Here is a 20,452-nt window from a genome sequence, read left to right on the forward strand (position 1 = left end):
TAATGATTATTTATACCTCTTTATAGCTGCAGCTGTATTATCAGCAACTGTCCCCCGCCCTTTTTAGCAAAATTGATTTGTATTTTTGAAGTAAATATATTCATTTAATTGTTTATGCCAGCAGCAACAGCCCACCCCAAAGAATCTCCCTATTTTCCCAATGAACGAGAAAGCAATTAGTCACCCTCTTGTTGCTACTACAATAAACATCCCTCCCAACTGCATTTCCCCAAAAAATCCACACAAATATCCAACACTGGACTACACTGCGGGATGTGTGCAATGCAAAGTAACTGGCCAAAGCATGTTGGTGTTAAAAACATTTCCCCAGTCCTGATATACCAAAAGGCCCAAGTGAATCAATATTGTACAAAACCTGGAACTTTTCTACTAATATGAAAGAGATGACACAAAAGAGAAAGTAGGCTGTCACTGGTACCTTCTCATAACTGTATCGCAAAAGAGCAAATTTTCGGTCAGGGGACAATATGATCTCTGAACTATTGTAATGGGTCTGTTGACGAAAGAAAAAGGCATTAATAGAAAGAAACATATATGAATACATAAAAGAAAAATACTCAAACTGTAGCTGTTTTGACGGCAGAAGTATGTGGTGTTCATAAAAACTTACTAAGGTGGAATTTGACAATATTTCAGATTGTGTTCCATCATCAGCATTGAAGAGTAAAAGGTTGTTTTCTGCCGTGTGGAGATACTGATTTCCTAAGGGAAAATGTAGGAAGCCATTCAGTAAGACTCAGCGATGAGTAGTACTCATGGGGCACCAAGTTCTCCATACCTCTTTCTTGTTTCCTGGGGAAGTATGTTTGTTCCCCTAGGATGCTGCTGCTTCAATTTAACTTAAAGACACTACCTGTTTGCCCAAGCATTTAATATGTGAATGTTTATTGGAATGTCATCAGCTAGCATTGGTTTTAATTCTATTTTAGATTCTATATATTTTCAATTATTGAATCTCATGGTTAGTATTTTTGTGATGTCCTCTACGCTAGGCTCCTGTTGGAGTAAAGGCAGTATAAACATGAAAAGTATTATTATCATAAATAATAACATTGTATCTGAATACATAGTTAATGTATTCAGAAATTAAAAAGATGCCCCAGTACCCATTCTCTGTGTTTGCACATATTTTGCAAACAACTTTTCTCCTTTGTATCACGTATCATTAGTAGCCCTAATGCAGACAAGAAATGCATGCCCATTACCTGAAATCCATTGTAAGTTGAAAGATTTGTATTGAAAATCACCACTTAAATAATCTTGTAGAGTAAATGTCCTGCGGGTGTCAGGAGAACCTGTCAATAAAAGGAAAAAGGCAATATTGCTTGTGTTGGATGTCATCATCAAAAGCGAATCTGTTTATAGCCCAACCCAGAATATACCATTTGCAAATAAAATGCCTTGATTACAATCATGCTTGCAACAATGATATGAGATTTGGGGTTTGTACCATCACTATGGTCTCTCATGATTGAACTCCACCAAAAAAGAAGCCTTATTGAAAAAGTCAAAGAAAAATCTATAGGTTCAACTTCCCTCTCCTTCATTAATTATTCCAAGAATAGTAAAATCACCTAACATTTCTAGATAGAAAGGCAAAAATGTGATGAGTGGCACAGCACTATTTTGAAGTACTAAAGGTTATAACTACTTTGGACTAGGATAAAGACAAAAGTATAGTGCAGCATAAAAACATGCAAATCTGTTTATACCCATTTTTCATATAAATTCTGCTCCCATTAAACTTTATACCTAATATGAGCAAATGAGTAATGCCAGTAATGAGATGTTTCAAAACAAGCAACATCATATATGGTGTTGCTTAAGAACTCTAAGAAACCAAGAAATCAGTTTTGAAAGCTTCAGTCTGCTATGTTAGGTCCAAACTCAAAAATTATTCAAGTTACTTTTTTCTCCTACTAATTCCCAAGCAGAGCTGGGCACTCTCTGCTAATTATAGATTGCTAGAGTCTTGCACTCAGTGCTGCTTGGGAATTCCAAGAAACAATAAATAAATAAATAAATAAATTGGTGCAGTTTTGAAAAAGTTCAGTCTGCTATTTTGATTCCAAATGGTGTCCAGTTGTTTCCAAACACAGGCAAAAACCTGCTCTTTGATCTCAAGAACCATCATGCATAATTTGGTTAAAGTCAATGCAGATTTGAAAGGTTCAGTCCACCATACTGATTCAAAGTAGCCTCTAGCTGTAGCCAAGTACTGGGCAGAAGACGGACCACAGTTGCTCCCTGATCTAAGGAACCACCCTGAAAAATTTGGTTGCAATATCTTAAGAGGTGTCCAAATGCATAACAAACAACTTGAAAAAAAGAGAGAAAGAAAGCAGATTGAGCTTTAGTATGTAGTGCATTGTCCTTTATTTTAATATATCAGGTCTTTTTGAAAAGGGTGAACAATTAGGTATAAGAAATATATCAAACACATTACTGCCATAAAGCAGCATGTTACAATAACCATAATATTTACATGCTAAGTAAGGATGAACGGTGCAAAGAGAAGATAAATGCAACCGGTACTAAAGCTACATTTTACTGCATGTGTTTATTCCTTCTCATAACCAGCAATATTTTAGAAGTAGTTTCCTGACAAATGGTAAACAAAAAGCTGGACTAGATAAATGCAACATAAATCACGCTAGCAGCACTTTAAATTAAAGTGCACAATGAATTAAACAGCAGGCAACTCTTATTCAGGATCTTGCATTCTGCAACCTGTAAAACAAATGAGCTGCTGTGCTTACAGAGTTAAACTGCTAAAAGTGGGAGGCTGCAATGACCAGCTTTTTGCCCCTTGTCTCTAATACAGTACACACTATCACACAAGTACCACTAGGTATTGGGCAGATAATATTGCCCCAGGTGTGGAGTAGCAGAAAGAATTACAAAGAACTACCTTCGCAGTGCAGCATCCTACATCAGATATTATTATAGCAAAAGAAAAAGAAGGGTTGCCTAGAAATATTCAGTTTTCTCCTTGTTTAGGTCATGAGAAAAGGAAAGCATGCATCCCATACAGAATGCATCATCTTATGTTGTGGCAACACTGTGTGACCAGATCACCCAGCAATCAGGACTCTCCATGGCTCTTCTCGAAGCAGCAAGCACATTCTCTTAGTCTACCACTATCCCTACTTGAGCTTTTCTGATAGTAGATAGCACCCTCAAGAGAACAAGCAACTCACATGCTTACCAAAACCAAACAAGAATGTTCCACAAGTGCTTACCGGAAAATCAGAACACCAATTCCAACTTGAATAAACAGGTAGCAGCTCTTCACTGCCTACAACTAGTGCTAACCAAGCTTTTAAGTTTTTAATGATCTTATAATACCAGGTAAACAATACAAGGCATCTTAAATTTAATCATTACATCATGAGCTGTAGTGATATTCCTACTCAGCTGGGATGCAAATATAAAATTAGCATCTTATATTTAAGTTGGCATTTCATCCAGATTGAGGTTTGTTTGTCTTTTTACAGTTAAGCCTATGCCACTTTGTTTTGTTGCCTGGTACTATGTTTAGTTTCTGTGCTGATATTTTGCAGGCTACCACAAACATACATAGTTATTGCTCTCTCTCTCTCCGTGTGTGTGTATGCCACCATGAGCATGGTTTGAACTATGGGAAGTCCAGTCTGCTTATGCACATATTGCATACCTGAGTTCTGAATTTTATCTGAGATATTGATTCCTGGATTTTATCTGTGACACTGATCTGTAAAGTAAAGAAAATCTGTAAAGTAAAGAAAATAGAGTAGTCTTGTGCAAATGGTCAGGCTTCTTGCACCTTTAACATTTGTATAGAAGAGAAGATTTCAGCAGCTGCAAACTGAAACTTCCTCTTCTATTCAACTATTAAAGGTGCAAGATAATTGACCAATTATCTGAATGTCTACTCAGTTTAATGTAGCTTATTCCAGTCTGCATCTGAATTGGAACTACCGTATTTTTTGCTCTATAAAACTCACTTTTTCCCTCCTAAAAAGTAAGGGGAAATGTGTGTACATCTTATGGAGCGAATGCAGGCTGCGCAGCTATCCCAGAAGCCAGAACAGCAAGAGGGATTGCTGCTTTCGGTGCTATACCAGCTGCACTGGCTCCCGGTGGAGTACAGGATCAGGTTTAAGGTGCTGGTTTTAACCTTCAAAGCCCTACACGGCCTAGGACCCTCGTATCTACGGGACCGCCTCTCCTGGTATGCCCCACAGAGGAACTTACGGTCCTCAAATAAAAACATCTTGAAGGTCCCAGGCCACAGAGAGGTTAGGCTGGCCTCAACTAGAGCCAGGCTTTTTCGGCTGCGGCTCCAACCTGGTGGAACGCTCTGTCACAAGAGACAAGGGCCCTGCAGGACTTGACATCTTTCCGCAGGGCCTGCAAGACAGAGCTGTTCCACCAGGCCTTTGGTTAGGGCACAGCCTGACTCCCTCCTTTGGCAATCTTTACAATACTTTAGTTTATGGTTGCCATCAATTTTGATTTTAATTAATTCTTATGATGTTTTATAATGTTGCACTATTTTAGTGTTGTTAGCCGCCCTGAGCCCGGCTTCGGCTGGGGAGGGCGGGATATAAATAAAATTTATTATTATTATTTCACTGCTCAGCGATCCCTCTTGCTGTTCTGGCTTCTGAGATTCAGAATATATTTTTTCTTGTTTTCCTCCTCCAAAAACTAGGTGTGTCTTGTGGTCTGGTGCGTCTTATGGAGCGAAAAATACAGCATTTAAGCTGTTTTCTTAATTATGGAAGAGTTTTTAACTGTTGTTATAGTTTCTTTGTTTGGTGGCTGTAACTGTTTTATTGTTTGTAACCCACCCTGGGACCTCGTGGTAAAGGATAGCTAAGAAATTTCACTGACAAGCAAACTTATTCCTAAGCAAGTCTGTTCAGGACACTGACCTCAAAAATCTGATGTTTACGGGGCGAAAGAGAGCACCAGAGCCCCTCTGTACTATGCCTTTGATTGCCTAATTTGTATTAGCATTCAGCTGATTACTATTTCTCTCTCATTTTTCACTCTTCCGCCCCACCCATTTTGCAGGAAATTAAGCACATTTGTGTGAGGAACTGATACCAAAAATAAGGAGAAGTGGTGTGGGTGATGCCTCACACAAAACTCTATATTCAAAACACAGCATTAAAGCACTGTAAGATGCAAATGTTCTACTCTACATAATGTACATATTTGGCACTCATAGCTTTCTTCCATTTTTTTCAATGCCGTGTCAACAATTCACTGCACAGTCAGAAAACAGGAAGGCTGATCTGAGCAGAGCACCAAGAACTGGCTAGCAAGTAGCATCTGAAATGTATTATCTCTACTGTCTGTGAACACAGAAGTGTGACTCCCAAAACGTATTTCAGGTTCCTTTTATGATAGCTTTATCATAAGGCCCCTGCCTTGTGGAGCTTTATCATAAGGCCCCTGCCTTGTGGAGCTTTATCATAAGGCCCCTGGCCTTGTGGAGGTGCAATCAGCTGGAGTTGGTAGCTGCAAAGCTAAACTTTTCTGACTTGATATAGCAGCACTTTGTATATGGGAGCGAGGCACACACAGTGAGGCTCCATAATATATGCACACAGAAGCTCCCAGGTTCAGGTTTTGCAAATGTCAGGTAAGGAATCTCAGGTAGATGAGCTAGGAAAGGATGTAACCGAAATTCTGGTTAGCCATCACAAGTCACGGTTGCCATAGTGAGGTAGATAGAGTGTTATCTCAATTTAACGTAATAACATGTTACATTATTATATAACACCAGGTATCTCTGTACCATCTAAGTCTTCTAACAGCAACTGCACACCAATTGAAGGACAAATAACAATTTGTTAACAAAATAGCAATATCTGAACATATAATTGTTAATGTTTGATGTTTTATTGTGTTAATATTTTGCTGGGAGCCATCTAGAGCGGCTGGGGTAACCTGGTCAGATGGGCGGCATATTACTGACATCATCAGTATACAATTTGGAGTCTTTTATAGTTAAAACCTATGCACATCTACTCTGAAGTTATTTCAATGGGCCTAACTACCAGGTAAGTGGGCCAAGGATTACAGTCTTAATGTTCCGTCAGTATGTTTCACTTTTTCAAGTATTCATGCAATCTTACATGCAGCTATGGTGCTGTAAATCTACAAAACAGCATTAAGGTATAATTACCAATGCCTTACATAGTGTGAGGCTTGCACATACATGTCTCCATGGCCATGAACTTAAACTTACTTCCCTTTGCACTAAATCAGAACCCTCCCTCAATAGGAAGCACATTTCATATGAGACTGTCCTTAATCTTCCCAAAGCCTAGCACATCTCCAGATTGACAGCATTTTCAAGAAAAGATCCAAGCATACACCAGGAAATTATGGTTTGCACAATTAAAGTGGATTACAGCACTCCATCACCCTAGGAGCACAACAACAACCTTTTTTTATTTAGATCCTGCCCATCTGACTAGGTTGCCCCAGCCACTCTGGGGGGCTTCCAACACACACAAATGTATCTACACATAATAAAACCTTAAACCTTAACAAACTTCCCTATACAGGGCGGCCTTCAGATTCCGCTTTAAAAAAGAAACAGACACAATCCTTCTCAGAAAGTGATGTGTACATGCACAGAGAAGTGTGGAATGAATGAATAATGGGAATATACTGGATGTATAAGCAAAACCTGTAAGCAAATCAGGATGAATGCTATTTATTGTGTAACCTCCCCACAAACAAAGCAGAATGAATGCCCAATGAAGTCTGGTAGCAGGGCCCCTGTAACATGTTACTAATGTGATAACAGTGCATTAGTGGTGGACTTACACTAGACCATCCACACATAATTCTGCTTTATTAGTTGTCATGTGATGCTTCCCCAGCATTATTACTGACAGGAGGAGCACTATTGCACTACAGTGGAATATTTGTGGTTTAAAACACAATATTACAGTAGAAAGTTATGGGAATGCACTTATTAGAGCAGTGATGATGGGGGGGGGATGGAAAACTTCCCCAGTACACACACAATTATTTCATACCCCCCCCCCAAAGCCCTTCACATCTCTAGCACTGTAGTATATCCACCCTGAAACTTCTGTAGACGACAGCTGCAGGATGGAGAGGGCAACTTATCATAGTTTAACATAATAAGATCCAGCAAAAATTAAACAATCAGCAACAAACTCAACTAGCAGTGAAGAGACACAGAGAAGCAGCAGAAAAGCCACTGGAATCAGTCACTGTGCGCCCTGAGAAATTAACTTACTGATGGTCCCTGTGAGCCCCAAGTATGCATCCACACAAAGGAAGTTGCCCACTGCAACTCTGCATGATTAGGGATACAATCCTATCCATACTTACAGGAGAGTAAATCCTATTCTTCTAAGTGCACTTGCCTTCAAGCCATGATTGACTACAGCTATCTCTGTAAAGTCTGAAATTTATCCTAGAGGAAGTGTCTCTCTGTTTTTCTAGATGATTATTTCTTTTAGCAAGACAATGTTTTATTTCCTTTGCAACATTTGTACTTGGTGCTTTAATTTCTTATAAAACAGAGTAAAACGTTTAAACTAAAAAGCTGTACCAAACACAGGACTCTATAATTAGACTGGACTTTGATCCTACTTAAGGCTTGTTTGAGATTACAACTGCATTTTTAACCTTTAATCAGGAACATTGGACCAATGTTCAAGGGTTGGAAAGGAAATGTGTTCCAAGTTATCTGGATTGGTCTGGCTTGCCCACTAATATCCCCCCCCCCCATTCTTATTTTGTTTTGTCTCCTGCTTGCTCTTCAGTGGATATTATTTGTTGTTATTTTTCGAAATATGTGCAATTTACATTTAAAAATTGTTTTTTAACATCCCTGAATATTATAAAGCGTCTCAGCACACTGCAACACACCATGCTTGTTGCCTAGAGATCTGCAAGCAGCTAGGTGAAGCAGCTAGGGTTCCCTATTCACATCAATGGAGGCTTGCTCACAGCTGAAAACACAACCATATGTCAGTGTATCAGTCATTTAATGAGTGCTTGTTCAGCTGAATGGTTAAGGAAAAATCTGAGTATTCAGACTTACAAAAAAGGATGGACTCCCATACTGCCACATGCCTTTTGCTATCAGAAAGGGGACCACTCACCCACATTCTTACAGGATTGGGGTGCAAGCGGGCTCATTTTGACCACCCGGATCTAGCACAATCACAACCAGCTTGGCCTTCAGAAGGAATGCTTTCCAGGAGTTAATTAACAGAACTATTAACTTCCTAGCAACTCATTAGCTGTCATAATTTTTAGCTGCCAAAAAAATAATAAGTGTTTAAATTATATGTAATAAAATTTGTAGCCAGTTTACTGAAATAGACATTGTCCAAAATGTGGAAACTGTCGAAGGTTACAGGAGAAATGTTGATGTTCCTGCAATTGCAGAATTCAAATACCTAAAGCCAGCATCTGGAACCATGTGAACAAGTTTAGTAGTCTGCACACCAAGACCACTATGCAAACCATAGCATATAATAGTCTTACTCCACTTTACTTTTTCATGTGGAAACATTGTTTAAAAGATGTATCAAGTAATTGCTCTTAAAACATCAAATGCTACTGTGTGTAAAACATTATGTATCTTTATAAACGTTCTCTCTGAATCTACAAAGTAGAAACTTCCTTAAATTAGCTACAAATTGCAACTGCCTTTCATTTCCACGTTCGGCACTGCACTGTAACATATATTTATTATGATGTGCACAAAGGGTAAAGGAAATTAAACATTCTTTATAAGCATACACATACATCGTTTGCTGCTTGATCTCTATAACGTAAAAAATATTTATCTCCAACTATAGTCTCAGTCCTTTTTACAACCTTGTTTCGATCCACAAATTCTAGAAATGTACAAAGCCATACATTCCAGCAAGTTTACTGTCAAGAAAGTAATAAAATTTTCATTTGTAAGGAAGGTTGATGTTTTTTACTTTGTACTTTTTGCAAATGTAATCTCAATGCATAGCTTCCAAAAGAATGGCCCACTGAATCTATCACAAAATAAAGAGAGAACATGCAGCATCATACAGAAGAGTCTAGTTTTTGCAATGAATATGAAAGTTTAGGCTACAATAAATCAGTTCATGGGATGCCACCAGTGGCGGAGCTTCATGTTCCGTCACCCGGGGGCAGAGAGCAGGCGGGGGCGGGGCTGGCACGCGTCCTGGGGACAAGCGGGGGGGGGACCCATGATGGAACCCCACCGGGATCACGCTTCCGGGGGCGGTGCGCTCCCCCCGCACTTCTCTTCCTCCGCCAGTGGAGGCCACTTGCCTCCATCATTCATAACCATGGTGCAAAATGCACAGGCAGCTCCCCATTTGCACACACTCAGCACACACACAACCACTGACGTGCATGCCGCTTTTGGCACTAGAAGGGGTGGGGGTGGGGCAGGGGTGGAATGGAGTGGGCTTACATGGCTTCCACTGATACACACGTGCCTTGAAAAGCAACCCCCGGATAAATGGGGAGTTGTCTGTACCCTATCCCCTCCCTCTCCACCATAGCTGCTCTTTCCAAGTGCTCCTAACTGAGCGCAGGATCAGATTTAGGTTGAGAAGAGCCCAGGGCCATGAATTTTAGGGAATCAAGCTGCAGGTGAGGCCATCAAAAGCATCCTCTTTCTTTATACATTAAAAAGTCGCATCTACATTGAAACACACAGATCTGGCCCTAGTTGGCTGCCGGAAGGAATGCTCTCCAGATGTTAATGAGCAGCGCTATTAACTTTCAAGTTATACATTCATATGATGCCAAATGACATACATTCTGATCTCTCTCATGGTTTCCCATGCCACTTGGAGGATCAAATCACTTCCTATCACCTACCAAGAAACAATTAACACTGCAAACTTACTTTGGTTTGTCAGTAAAGCTACAGGAACAGCAATGGCTGTGATGAGAACTGCAACACCAAGAAATCCCAACAGATACTTCACTGCGGTCTGGGAAGAAAAAAAGAAGGAAGTTAAGAAGTATGTAATGTGCATAAAGAGCACATATATTTCTATGGCAATCATAGACAATGATGCCCATGCATCAAATCCAACCCACAACTGGCCTACCATTTATGGGGCCTTCTTAAAGGGTTGTCTTTTAAAGGAAATATCTTCATGCTGATTCACATCAGCACCACACTGAATATGATGCAATGCTTTTTAGCTCACATTTACCATTACTTATTAATGTGGCCAGCAAGACTAAACCGCTTCTGGTGCATTGGAACACCGTGATGGAAACCAGAGCGCACGAAAACGCCATTTACCCTCCCGCCAAAGCAGTACCTATTTATCTACTTGCACTGGTGTGCTTTCGAACTGCCTCCCTACTGTAACTAGTGGTGGCTCTTTGACTTGGGTTTTGGGGGCATATCTTGTCCCCATTCAAAAAAATCTCTTCCATCCCCCCACCCCCAGGTCTTCACACATCTCTAGTCCTTGCAATGCAGGAATCTCAGCTAAAGCATCCATGACAGATGGCCACCCAACCTCTGTCCCAACAGCTGTTATTTTCAGAAAGTTTCCCCTGGTGTTTACTTCAGAAGTATAAACACCACAGTCCCTCTCTGCAGACTTTTGGGGTTATTTGTGTTTTACGCGCATGAAATCGCATCAGTCCAGATGGGAAGGCGAGCAACTTCCGCCACAGCTCAAAGCTCCGCTCTTGAATCCGCACCCGCAGCCCAGCCCCAGGAGCGACCACGGGAAACCTTGCGCTTTCATTGGCGAGGAAGAAAAACGAGGACCGTACGTCTGTCAGCCAGCATCTCTCTCCAGGGAATTGGGGGGGGGGGTGCGCGCGCGCGCGCGCGCGTAGATACACGAGGCGCCCGGAATGGAGCAAGAGGCTGAGGCAGCCTCCAAACTCCGGGCGCGCCCGAGCCGCCGCCGCCGCCTTCGCCCACGAACAGCCTCGTCAGGCGGCCGAGGCGAGGCGCGTTCTCGTCGCCCCGCGCGCCAGAGAAGCGGAGGAACTTGCCGCCAGGGCCACACGGCTCGCTTCCTACCCACCTTCATTGCGGGAGCTGGACGAGGGGCGAAACAGCAGCTGCTGAGGAAGCGCTGGAAGTGCAGGGTTTCGCCTCAAGAGCGCAAGACTTTGCTCCCGGATATGCAGAAGTTCTCCGTCAGCAGCAGCAGCGACAGCAGCGGCGCCCCGTTAAATATTAGCGAGGTTTCCAAGCGAGGAGCAAAAACCTCCCGGCTGTCACACACAAACACGCTCACGCTCGGGACGGGCAGCCAGGCGCACGGGACGGAGGGAGGAGCCCGGCGGGGCAAGGGAGTCGGCGGCGGGGCGGGGAATCCCAGCGTGAGGAGAGAGGGCCGGGCAGGCGAGGCGCCCACAGAGGGCTTGGGCGGGATATACTAGTCTCTCCCCACGTGGGCGCCAGTCCAGCTGGCCTGAGGTAAAGCAAGAGGAAAGCTTGTGCGAAGCGAAGGACCTCAAAGCGCGGGCGCTGAGGTGAGGGGGGCCCGGATTTGGCGCGTGAGTTGAAGGAAGGCGCAAGTCTCTGCGCAGGCGTGCAGGTAACTGGGCCACGCCCCTGAGTTCGGTTTCTAAAATGAGGTGAGTGGGAGCTGGCTGACTTCTCTTTTTCAGATTCAGGTAGGTAGCCGTGTTGGTCTGACGCAGTCGAAATAGAAATAGAAATAAAATAAATAAATAATTGTCCAGTAGCACCTTATAGACCAACTAAGTTTGTTCTGGTATAAGATTTCGTGTGCATGCACGCTTCTTCAGATATGTGTATCTGAAGAATACACATGGACAATTTTTCTCTTTCTCATTTCTCTTTAGGCTCCAGTCCTCCACCCACACGGGAGTAAGCCCCATGGGACTCAAAGCCTGAGTAGACTTGGCTAGCATGGCACTAAGAAGCTGTTCTTCAGAGCTCAGTTCAGTTGCATCTTTATGGGCAATTGAAATGATCATGGAGGTAGAGGCTGTCATGGAAAAAAGGTAAAGGACCTCTAGACGGTTAAGTCCAGTCAAAGGTGACAATGGGGTTGTGTTGCTCATCTCGCTTTCAGGCCACAGACAGCTTTCCAGGTCATGTTGCCAGCATGACTAAGCTGCTTCTGGTGCAATGGAAGCCAGAGCACATGGAAATGCCGTTGATTTTCCCGCCACAGTGCTACCTATTTATCTACTTGCACTGGTGTGCTTCCAAACTGCTAGGTTGGCAGGAGCTGGGACAGAGCAACGGGAGCTCACCCCATTATGCAGATTTGAACCGCTGACTTTCCGATCAGCAAGCCCAAGAGGCTTACTGGTTTAGACCACAGCAACACCTGCATCCCAAAAGGCTGTGATGTAGTGGAGGGGAAAATAGGGGAGTGCAACTCCTGGTGGTTCCTCCCCCCCCCCCAGCAGAAGCTATGTGTTATTAGCCAGAGCTCCAGGTGAGTGAGAGATTCACCTTGCTCTAGCCCAGAGTTTCCCAAACTTGGGTCTCCAGCTGTTGTTCTCCAGCTGTTGGGTCTCCCTCCAGCTCTTGTCATCCCTAGCTAGCAGGGATGATGGGAATTGCAGTGCAATAACAGTTGGAGACCTACATTTGGGAAACCTTGCGCTAGCCAGTGGTTCAGATGATAAGACCTTCAATGGTTTTTATTATTCTAATTTTGTGGCAGATTAGCATAGAGGAACTTAGAAGATAAATAATTAAGAAGAGCTTGCATACTTCTTTCCACTGGAAACAGAATCCATGTGCTGAATCACAGAGGAAGTTCTTTGATGTTTATGCTGTACGAATCTGTCTCATTATGAGGGGATTCCCCACATTGGATTTTGGTTGCACAAAACAAACACAGGAACACAGCCTTCAGTTTTTCAGCTTTCAGTAGCAGAAACATTAAAATGATCTTTGGCTTTGGATTTCCCCCTCCTGAATTGCACCTTATTTGAATTGTACATGGTGGTAGGGATAGATATTCCAGATGTCAGAGTCCAAGGGTGTGAAGTTCTTTAAAGATAGTAATTGAGATACCTGGGAAATGTTAACAGAACACAACCCTCTGAATGGGGATGTGCTTGAAAAGAAAAGTATAAAAACCAGGCACATTTTTCAGAATAACTGTGGGGTGATATATACAAGATAATGTATTATACATCACATTGAAAAGTCTATAAAAATGACACATGCAAGAAATGGTTATATAACCAGAAATGGCACGTGTGAAATAAATGACATATGCAAAGTGACATGCAAGAGTGATGAAAGTGACATATGTAAGATCATGTCTTACACACATTAATTGATCAATGCATCCCCTGTTCCTATTCTCCTAATAACTACCATAGAACATAGATTACAATCCTCATTTGTAAGTTGGTGTATTTGCCTCTAGCACTTGTGCAAGCAAAAGGATATTGTTTAGTCAGGAGTGCTGTGACATTAAAAACTGGTGGCATGGGGTTGGCAGCTATTCATCACATTATTTATGACATGACATTAGTATACTGGTCATTCAATTAAGTCTTCTGAGTGGGTCACAACAGACTATGATAGTAGACCATATATTATTACAGCCAAGATAAAATCAGAAAGCAGCAGCAAAATGAGTTTAAGAATCCCCCCTTTTTTTACTTGTTAAAAGTTTGTGGTATTTTTGTATGTTTTTAAAGCAAGCACAGAATATAATGCTGCCTAAAAACCCGCAGAGGAGAAAGCAATAAGTGCCAATAAATAAAAGTGCAATTCCATACAGTTCCATTGAATTTAGTGGGGCTTTCTTCCAGAGAAGTGTGTACAGGATTGCAGCCTAAAAGCATGTAATTGAAATCTTGAGAAAATGAAGTCTCTAGCTGGCACAGAGAAGGACTACTAAGTAGGGCAAGCCCCTCTTGGGAGGGTACACCATAATTAAGGTTTAGCAATGCCCCTGGTGGTCAACAAATGGACATAAATTCTTAATGGCAACTAAGTTTATAACTAAGTTTATGGGATGCGGGTGGTGCTGTGGGTTAAATCACAGAGCCTAGGACTTGCCGATCAGAAGGTCGGCGGTTCAAATCCCTGTGACAGGGCGAGCTCCCGTTGCTCTGTCGCTTCTTCTGCCAATCTAGCAGTTCGAAAGCACGTCAAAGTGCAAGTAGATAAATAGGTACCACTCCGGCAGGAAGGTAAACAGTTTTTCCATGCGCTGCTCCAGTTCACCAGAAGCACCTTAGTCATGCTGGCCACATGACCCGGAAGCTGTACGCTGGCTCCTTCGGTCAATAAAGTGAGATGAGCTCTGCAACCCCAGAGTCGGTCACCACTGGACCTAATGGTCAGGGGTCCCATTACCTTTACCTAAGTTTATAATATGGGCATATTTTCAGCTGAGGAAGGGTTGAAAGGGCATCAGCACTGGCTCTGCCCAAGATACAGCCAGTGGATTGTTCCCCTCAGTCTAAAGAAGAGAGGCCTCAGCAGACTCCTTTTGCTTGTGTCCATTTGAGAGAAAGCTGCCAAGGTGCATAATAACAATTGTAAGGTGACGAGATTCTTGGAGCCAGGGGCCAGGTAGAAAGCCTCTGGGAGCTTGTTTTGGTTTCTTACCATTGTCACCATAGTTGCACCTGCCTTAAGTTGCCTTGTAATCGACCTCTATAAGCAGATCAGCTTGAAATACCATGCACAGATGCTATTCAGATAGGCATAAAGAAAATATGGGATTAGTTTTGATGAACACAAATAATTCTGTTACACACCCAATGCAGGCCATGACTATCCTTCAGCCCTGTCCGAGTCAGGCATTGCTGTCCTTTGCCTGTAAACATTCTGCTGCTTAAAACAGTATATAAGTACAAGAACTGAGGGGAAACTAAATAAGGGAAAAGAGAAAAGCACAGCATTGTCTTGTACATTTTATGTCATACTGGCTAATCGTGCCTTGCGAGGGTATGGTAGATAAACGGATTAAGGTCGAAGTTATGCCTGGTGGTTTTTGTAAAATTTTTGTTTAACAGTTGCCATCATGCTCAGCCCTTAAAAAACAGGAGTGGAAGCAGCTTCTTTCTGGTCAGAGCAGTATTGGGCCTGTAATTTGATAATAAGCGCCAACAGGAAGAAAAGTTGGTTTGTTTCAGCTGCAATAAATCTTTCAGCAAGTTCGAGATTTCTTCTCTTACCTCTGCACCGATTGTTGTTTCTCGTCCCCCATCCACCTCACCCTGCCAAAAAGTTATGACAAAGGGCTGATTACTTTTTCCATGTCCAAAGCTGATAAAGTGTTCATTATGAGGGAAGGCATGTAAGAACATTTTTTAATAATGTCCAAATGGATAGGAAAAATGTGGGTAAACAAAAGGCACAATTTCCTGCACCCTTAAAAGCTTTCAAAGCAAGCACCCATATATTCAAGGCATAGGCACAAATGTTCATTGCCAGGAAATAATCATATGGCTAAAAAAAAAATATTTGAGGAATCAGGATTTAGTAATGAGAAGAAGAAAAATATTTAGAACCCATTCTGATAATGAGAACTAAAATCTATCATGGAGAGGCTTTAAAGAGTTTTCCATTTCATTTAATTACCTAAAAACAATAACTGGCATTCAGAATGCTATGAAGAGATGCAAAAGTGAGTTTTATTTCAAAACTCACTAGCTAAACATGTACAAGTGTTTGTGTGAAAGAGAGTATACTTACTGATTTGTTCATTTCAGCTATTTTGTACACACACACACACACACACACACACACACACACCAACCACAGTAATTGAACACTGCCTGTGAATAGGCAGAACAAATGTACAGCTCAAGTATTTGTATACACAGATTGTACACTTGTTGAATGTACAATGTGAACATCCCTAAGAAGTGGAGAAAAAAAGAAGAAGGAAAAAGGTTCCTATTTTTCTGGACATACAGCCACATTCATAGGAGAAGAACAATATATTGAGTCCAGTGCTTGCATAATGTGGCATGGCATTTTAAAACATCATTTCTTTACACTTAGAAGGTTTAGGCGGTCCCAGCAATTGTGGACGTACCCACAGCTGCCCAGTGATGTGGGAGTATTCCAAGCTCACATTCCCAACTTTGTTCACCTGTGGCATGTGCAGGGAGAAAAAGATATCACCTAATCAAAGGAAGGTTTTTCAAATATGTATCAAGCAACCACAAGCACCTGTGTGGATGGCTGGATCTAGAACAGGCTTCCTCAAACTCGGCCCTCCAGATGTTTTGAGACTACAATTCCCATCATCCCTGACCACTGGTCCTCCTAGCTAGGGATCATGGGACTTGTAGGCCAAAAACATCTGGAGGGCTGAGTTTGAGGAATTCTGGACTGGAATCAACCTAGATTGAAAGCAGGTATGTTGAGAATGAACACAAACAATTCCAGATTGAGAAAAGCTACATTTTTGTGTTGCAAGCAGGTTCATGTGTACGCAGCCTCATTTTTAATGCTGCACTTTGATCCTTCAATTTGCCACAAAGGTAAATTTCGATGGCACCTGGCAGCCTCAGACTGTCACCAACAAGGAATTATTTAGTACAGTGAAACAGGGTTTATGTAACACTCTCCTTAATGAAATCACCTGCAATGAGCTCGAAACAAGAGAGCCTTCTTATAAAAATGATGCATTATTTTTATAACCTTATTGTCAGATGACTCATTTTTTGTTTCTGTGTCTTTAAAATATTCTGCTTAATTTATGTTGCTTTGCTTTTAATTGAGATTCTGCACAACACTGATTTTTTTTTTTAATATGAGTTTGTGGTATAGAAGTGAATGCATAGTAATAGACAGGTGTTGATGATAAACCGGTTTTGCAAATGAACCTAGAGGAAATGTGATTTCTCCACACTTTACAGAAGATTAGCATGCTCCATTTGTTTCATATCTGCGACAACAATGGTTTTAGTCATTCAGGAGCTCCGTAAGATAAATGCGTCTCTAATATAAAACCTCTGCTGTGGTTACTTTTTTGATTATCAAAATACATTTCTTGTCAAACGGTACCAAAAATTAACCCTATGAGATACACACTGTATTTCCTAATGAGCAAGTTTCAGGGCAACTGAAGCGAATACCTGTGCAATTTTTACTGAGTTTTAGTAAAATGAACAGCATTTTCTCTAATTTTTCATGTTTCAGAAATTATTCATTTTTAGAAATGGTGGGTGCATATGCCATTTCCTGCTTTTCTGCTATCTGTCCAGTGTTTGAGCCATAAAAATTGGAACTGGAAATACATTGTTACAGGCTCATCACTTGTCCCCTTACTATTAAGCACAACCGTAAACCAGTTCAGATAGATGCTTGCTTAAATCTGCTTTCAAGAGTTGCTAATCAAATGTCATTTCACTCTTTTCATAATTTATTGGGTGACCTTAAATTTGTAGCACAGAATTTCAGAAAATGCATGCAGACTTGAAGACAGAAGTGAAAAGGGGCACTGAAGACTATTAGATGGAGCTTTCTCTGTTCCCCTCTCTCCTTCCAAAGGCAATTCCATTGGAATACCAGATTCCATTCTGGCTAATTCAGTAGGGAAAGGAGAGAATTTTGATTCACTTCACAGCAGTTCACATTTTCCCTGCCCAAAACAATATGTGAGCTGAAACACATTCGTCCTTCTAAATTCTTAAGTTTTCTGAATTTCACAGTGCCAAGAAAAGTGTACAAAAATGCATGTGCCAGGGCAAAGTGTGCATAAAAGGCAAGTATTAGCAAAAATAATATTAAAAAGCATCATATTAGGGGAAATGGCTTTGCAAAAATGTGTGTATTAGGCAAAATTACATGCAAACATATTAGGAGACATTTGCAGGTGAATTTTCATGAGGACTTAAACAAAAAAGAATTCACAAATTGATGTAGGAATGTGGAGAATTGATTTTAAGATTAGAAAAATGAGAAACCAAAATTGACAGGTTTGCCCATCACTATCCCTTATACAAAGTTGGACACTAAAATGCAAATTCCATTATTCAGATCATCAGGACCTCCCTTGAAGCGAATTAATAGGCAAAGCTCAAAGGCTGCCTGTAATGTTAAGTCCCTATGATTGAAGAGCTCCAGTCTCAAACCACACACTATATGGCACACAGGCAGGGAGACTACAATGGAACATTATAATGCTCATAGTGTGCTGGGGGAATGGGGAATTCTGATCTGTTTTGGAATTCTGGCCTCTCTTATCAGGTAAACTTCATGTCTGAAATACTTGCTGATAAATGTAAAAAAAAAAAAGTTCATTTCTCTAATGATGTGTGTAGATCATCTGCGCATCAAATTCCAGCTTTCTGGGTAACCTAATGCACATTGAATCCCAGGTTATAGCTGAGGCATAAAAATCTTACCTTCGCCATTTGCTTTTCTATCAAGCGATGCAAGTGCCTTGGATTATGTGTGCACCAAACCTTATCTTCTGAGCTGGTGGGGGAGCAGCTTTGAGACCCCAGTTTCCCCCCTCTCCTCAGCACACATCTTGCATATTCTCAGATACATACCACAACAGAATGGCAGCAGGTATCATCCACTACAAAACAGCGCAAAGCCTTGGTAAATCTGGCAAGTAACCTTTACACACTTGCCTGGAAGCTCATCCCACCGAACTAAATGCAGCTTGCTTCTGAGTAGACAGGCATAGGTTCGGACTATAAAATGCCTTAACAAAAACGAAGCAAAAGCGCTTATCTCTGAAATGATGCAGGATAAATAGTGACTTAAAAGGGGAAAGAAGCACATTAGTATTGAAATATACGTTGAGGTTAAAAACCCAGAAAGAAGGAACATATGAGGCAAAGGAATGCTCCGGATGCAAAGGCATAATGTGTGTGGGGGGGGGGGGCATCTTTTGTGAGAAATATTTTTAGTCAGATTTTCTTTAACTGTCACCAGCTTTATGAAATGAAACATTCCAGGTAATGCCTTGCTGCATTTTTCATGGTGTTCCCGTGTTTTAATGCAAAAAATGAGGCTGGGTCAAACAAGGGTCCATTGTTTCCCTTTATCCTGGAAGAGATTTCTGCAGGTCTGCAAAAAATGTAAGAGCCAAATGTCAAACTGTTTCCTCTTCTTCACTGATATTAATGGCAAAGCTCCAAAAAAATAGACATCCTGACATTTCAGTTGGGATCTCTGAATCCTTTGTTTGCAAACTAACAGATTACATTCTGTACTTTTTGTAGGGAGCTGCTTCCAAAACTGTGGGACCCGGCAGCCCTCAATTGACCAGGGTGGGATCAGTGAGTGAAAGAAGGTGGTTTTCCAAATACATGAGCACTTTAGGGTCCAATTGTCAGCTATATGCCAGGAATATTTATTATTATTATTATTCTGCAGTGGTTTCTAATGGGGACTATACAGCACTATGCAGCACTTTCAGGCAGGGTGGGGTAGAGAGCATGATTACAAACTTCAGGGCTTTCAGAACTTTTGGGAGCAGATGAGGGTCTATTGTACGACCCACCCACCTCTTAATCTTTGCTATAGGTGCGTAATGGAGGTGCATGGACGTCCCCTCACCAGACTACCCACCTGTAGTCCACCATTTACCACCCTTGAAGCACCACCACTGCCTTTCTGCTGCAGCAAAACAGTCAGCAATGTGTCTGTAGGGCTCTTCAGTGGTGCCTTGCTCTGGGGAAGTCTTGCTTGCACAGTGGTAGCAAAAATGAGAGAGGGAGATGGAGAAGCTCAGTGCACAGGGGTAGAGGCATCTAGGAGGAATCAGTGGAATCAGAATGAATTGAACTGCCCTTGTCCCCACTCCCTTCCCTCATCTTGCAGTGGATTCTGATAGCTGAACATTGCTCACGCTGCCCAGAGGATAAAATCCCAGATTAAAGATTTGTCTTTTAAAAAGTGGCACACAACAAAGAAGAACGGAACAGGATTCCTCCCTCCCCTTGTTGTTGTTTTGCTATCAAGATCTTTTTTAAAAAAGGGCTCGAATGAAAAATTAAGCTATTCTGATTTTATCTGTAAGCCGCATGTTATGGTAAGAGGCAGGGTATAAATAAATAAGTGTACTAAAATCAATAAATTGGCACTTTCTGGAAAACTGGTTTCTCCCTTGTTATGTAGTGTTTGTATCCTGCTCTTCTTCAATAAGTATGTAGGTAATGAACAGAACAGAATAAACAGAAAAGTTAATAATTTACTACAGAAATTTCCTTGTTTGTATGAGCTTCAAGAATCTGTCACCTCATGTTCCATCTTTCACTACCTCTGCCACCTCTCCATTCTGCCCTGTAAGAACAACTGCACAACCACTCACCCAGTTCCAGACACAAGTAATGATGTAGAGGAGGGCCAACATGGAGGAACATAGTTTCAGGACTTTCTCCTGGCCAGCAATGATGATGTCATATGCTGCAGCACCTGTCATGACTCCAGAGTCCAGAAGGAGTCAAGACACTGAGTTGG

At 41.6% G+C, this 20,452-nt stretch overlaps 1 protein-coding gene and 1 long non-coding RNA gene across 2 annotated transcripts in view; one reads left to right on the top strand and one right to left on the bottom strand.

The window, feature by feature from the left end:
* DPP4 (dipeptidyl peptidase 4) overlaps positions 1–11,323 on the bottom strand; it is a 48,842-nt gene extending 37,519 nt beyond the window's left edge. Inside the window, exons 1-5 of the mRNA XM_083493907.1 lie at positions 11,085–11,323; positions 9,932–10,019; positions 1,227–1,316; positions 632–723; positions 440–514 (exon numbers count right to left, since the gene is read on the bottom strand). Of these exons, the coding sequence (XP_083350033.1) occupies positions 440–514; positions 632–723; positions 1,227–1,316; positions 9,932–10,019; positions 11,085–11,090 (351 nt within the window). The 5' untranslated portion in view covers positions 11,091–11,323. The remainder of the gene's footprint in view (positions 1–439; positions 515–631; positions 724–1,226; positions 1,317–9,931; positions 10,020–11,084) is intronic.
* Positions 11,324–11,401: 78 nt separating this feature from the next.
* Positions 11,402–20,087, top strand: LOC310703222. The gene is made up of 2 exons (XR_014524008.1): positions 11,402–11,538; positions 19,517–20,087. It is a non-coding gene; the product is annotated as an uncharacterized lncRNA (long non-coding RNA).
* The last annotated feature ends 365 nt before the right edge of the window (positions 20,088–20,452 follow it).

Source organism: Podarcis liolepis (assembly GCF_965112155.1).
Source record: "Podarcis liolepis genome assembly, chromosome: 1".
NCBI lineage: Eukaryota > Metazoa > Chordata > Lepidosauria > Squamata > Lacertidae > Podarcis > Podarcis liolepis.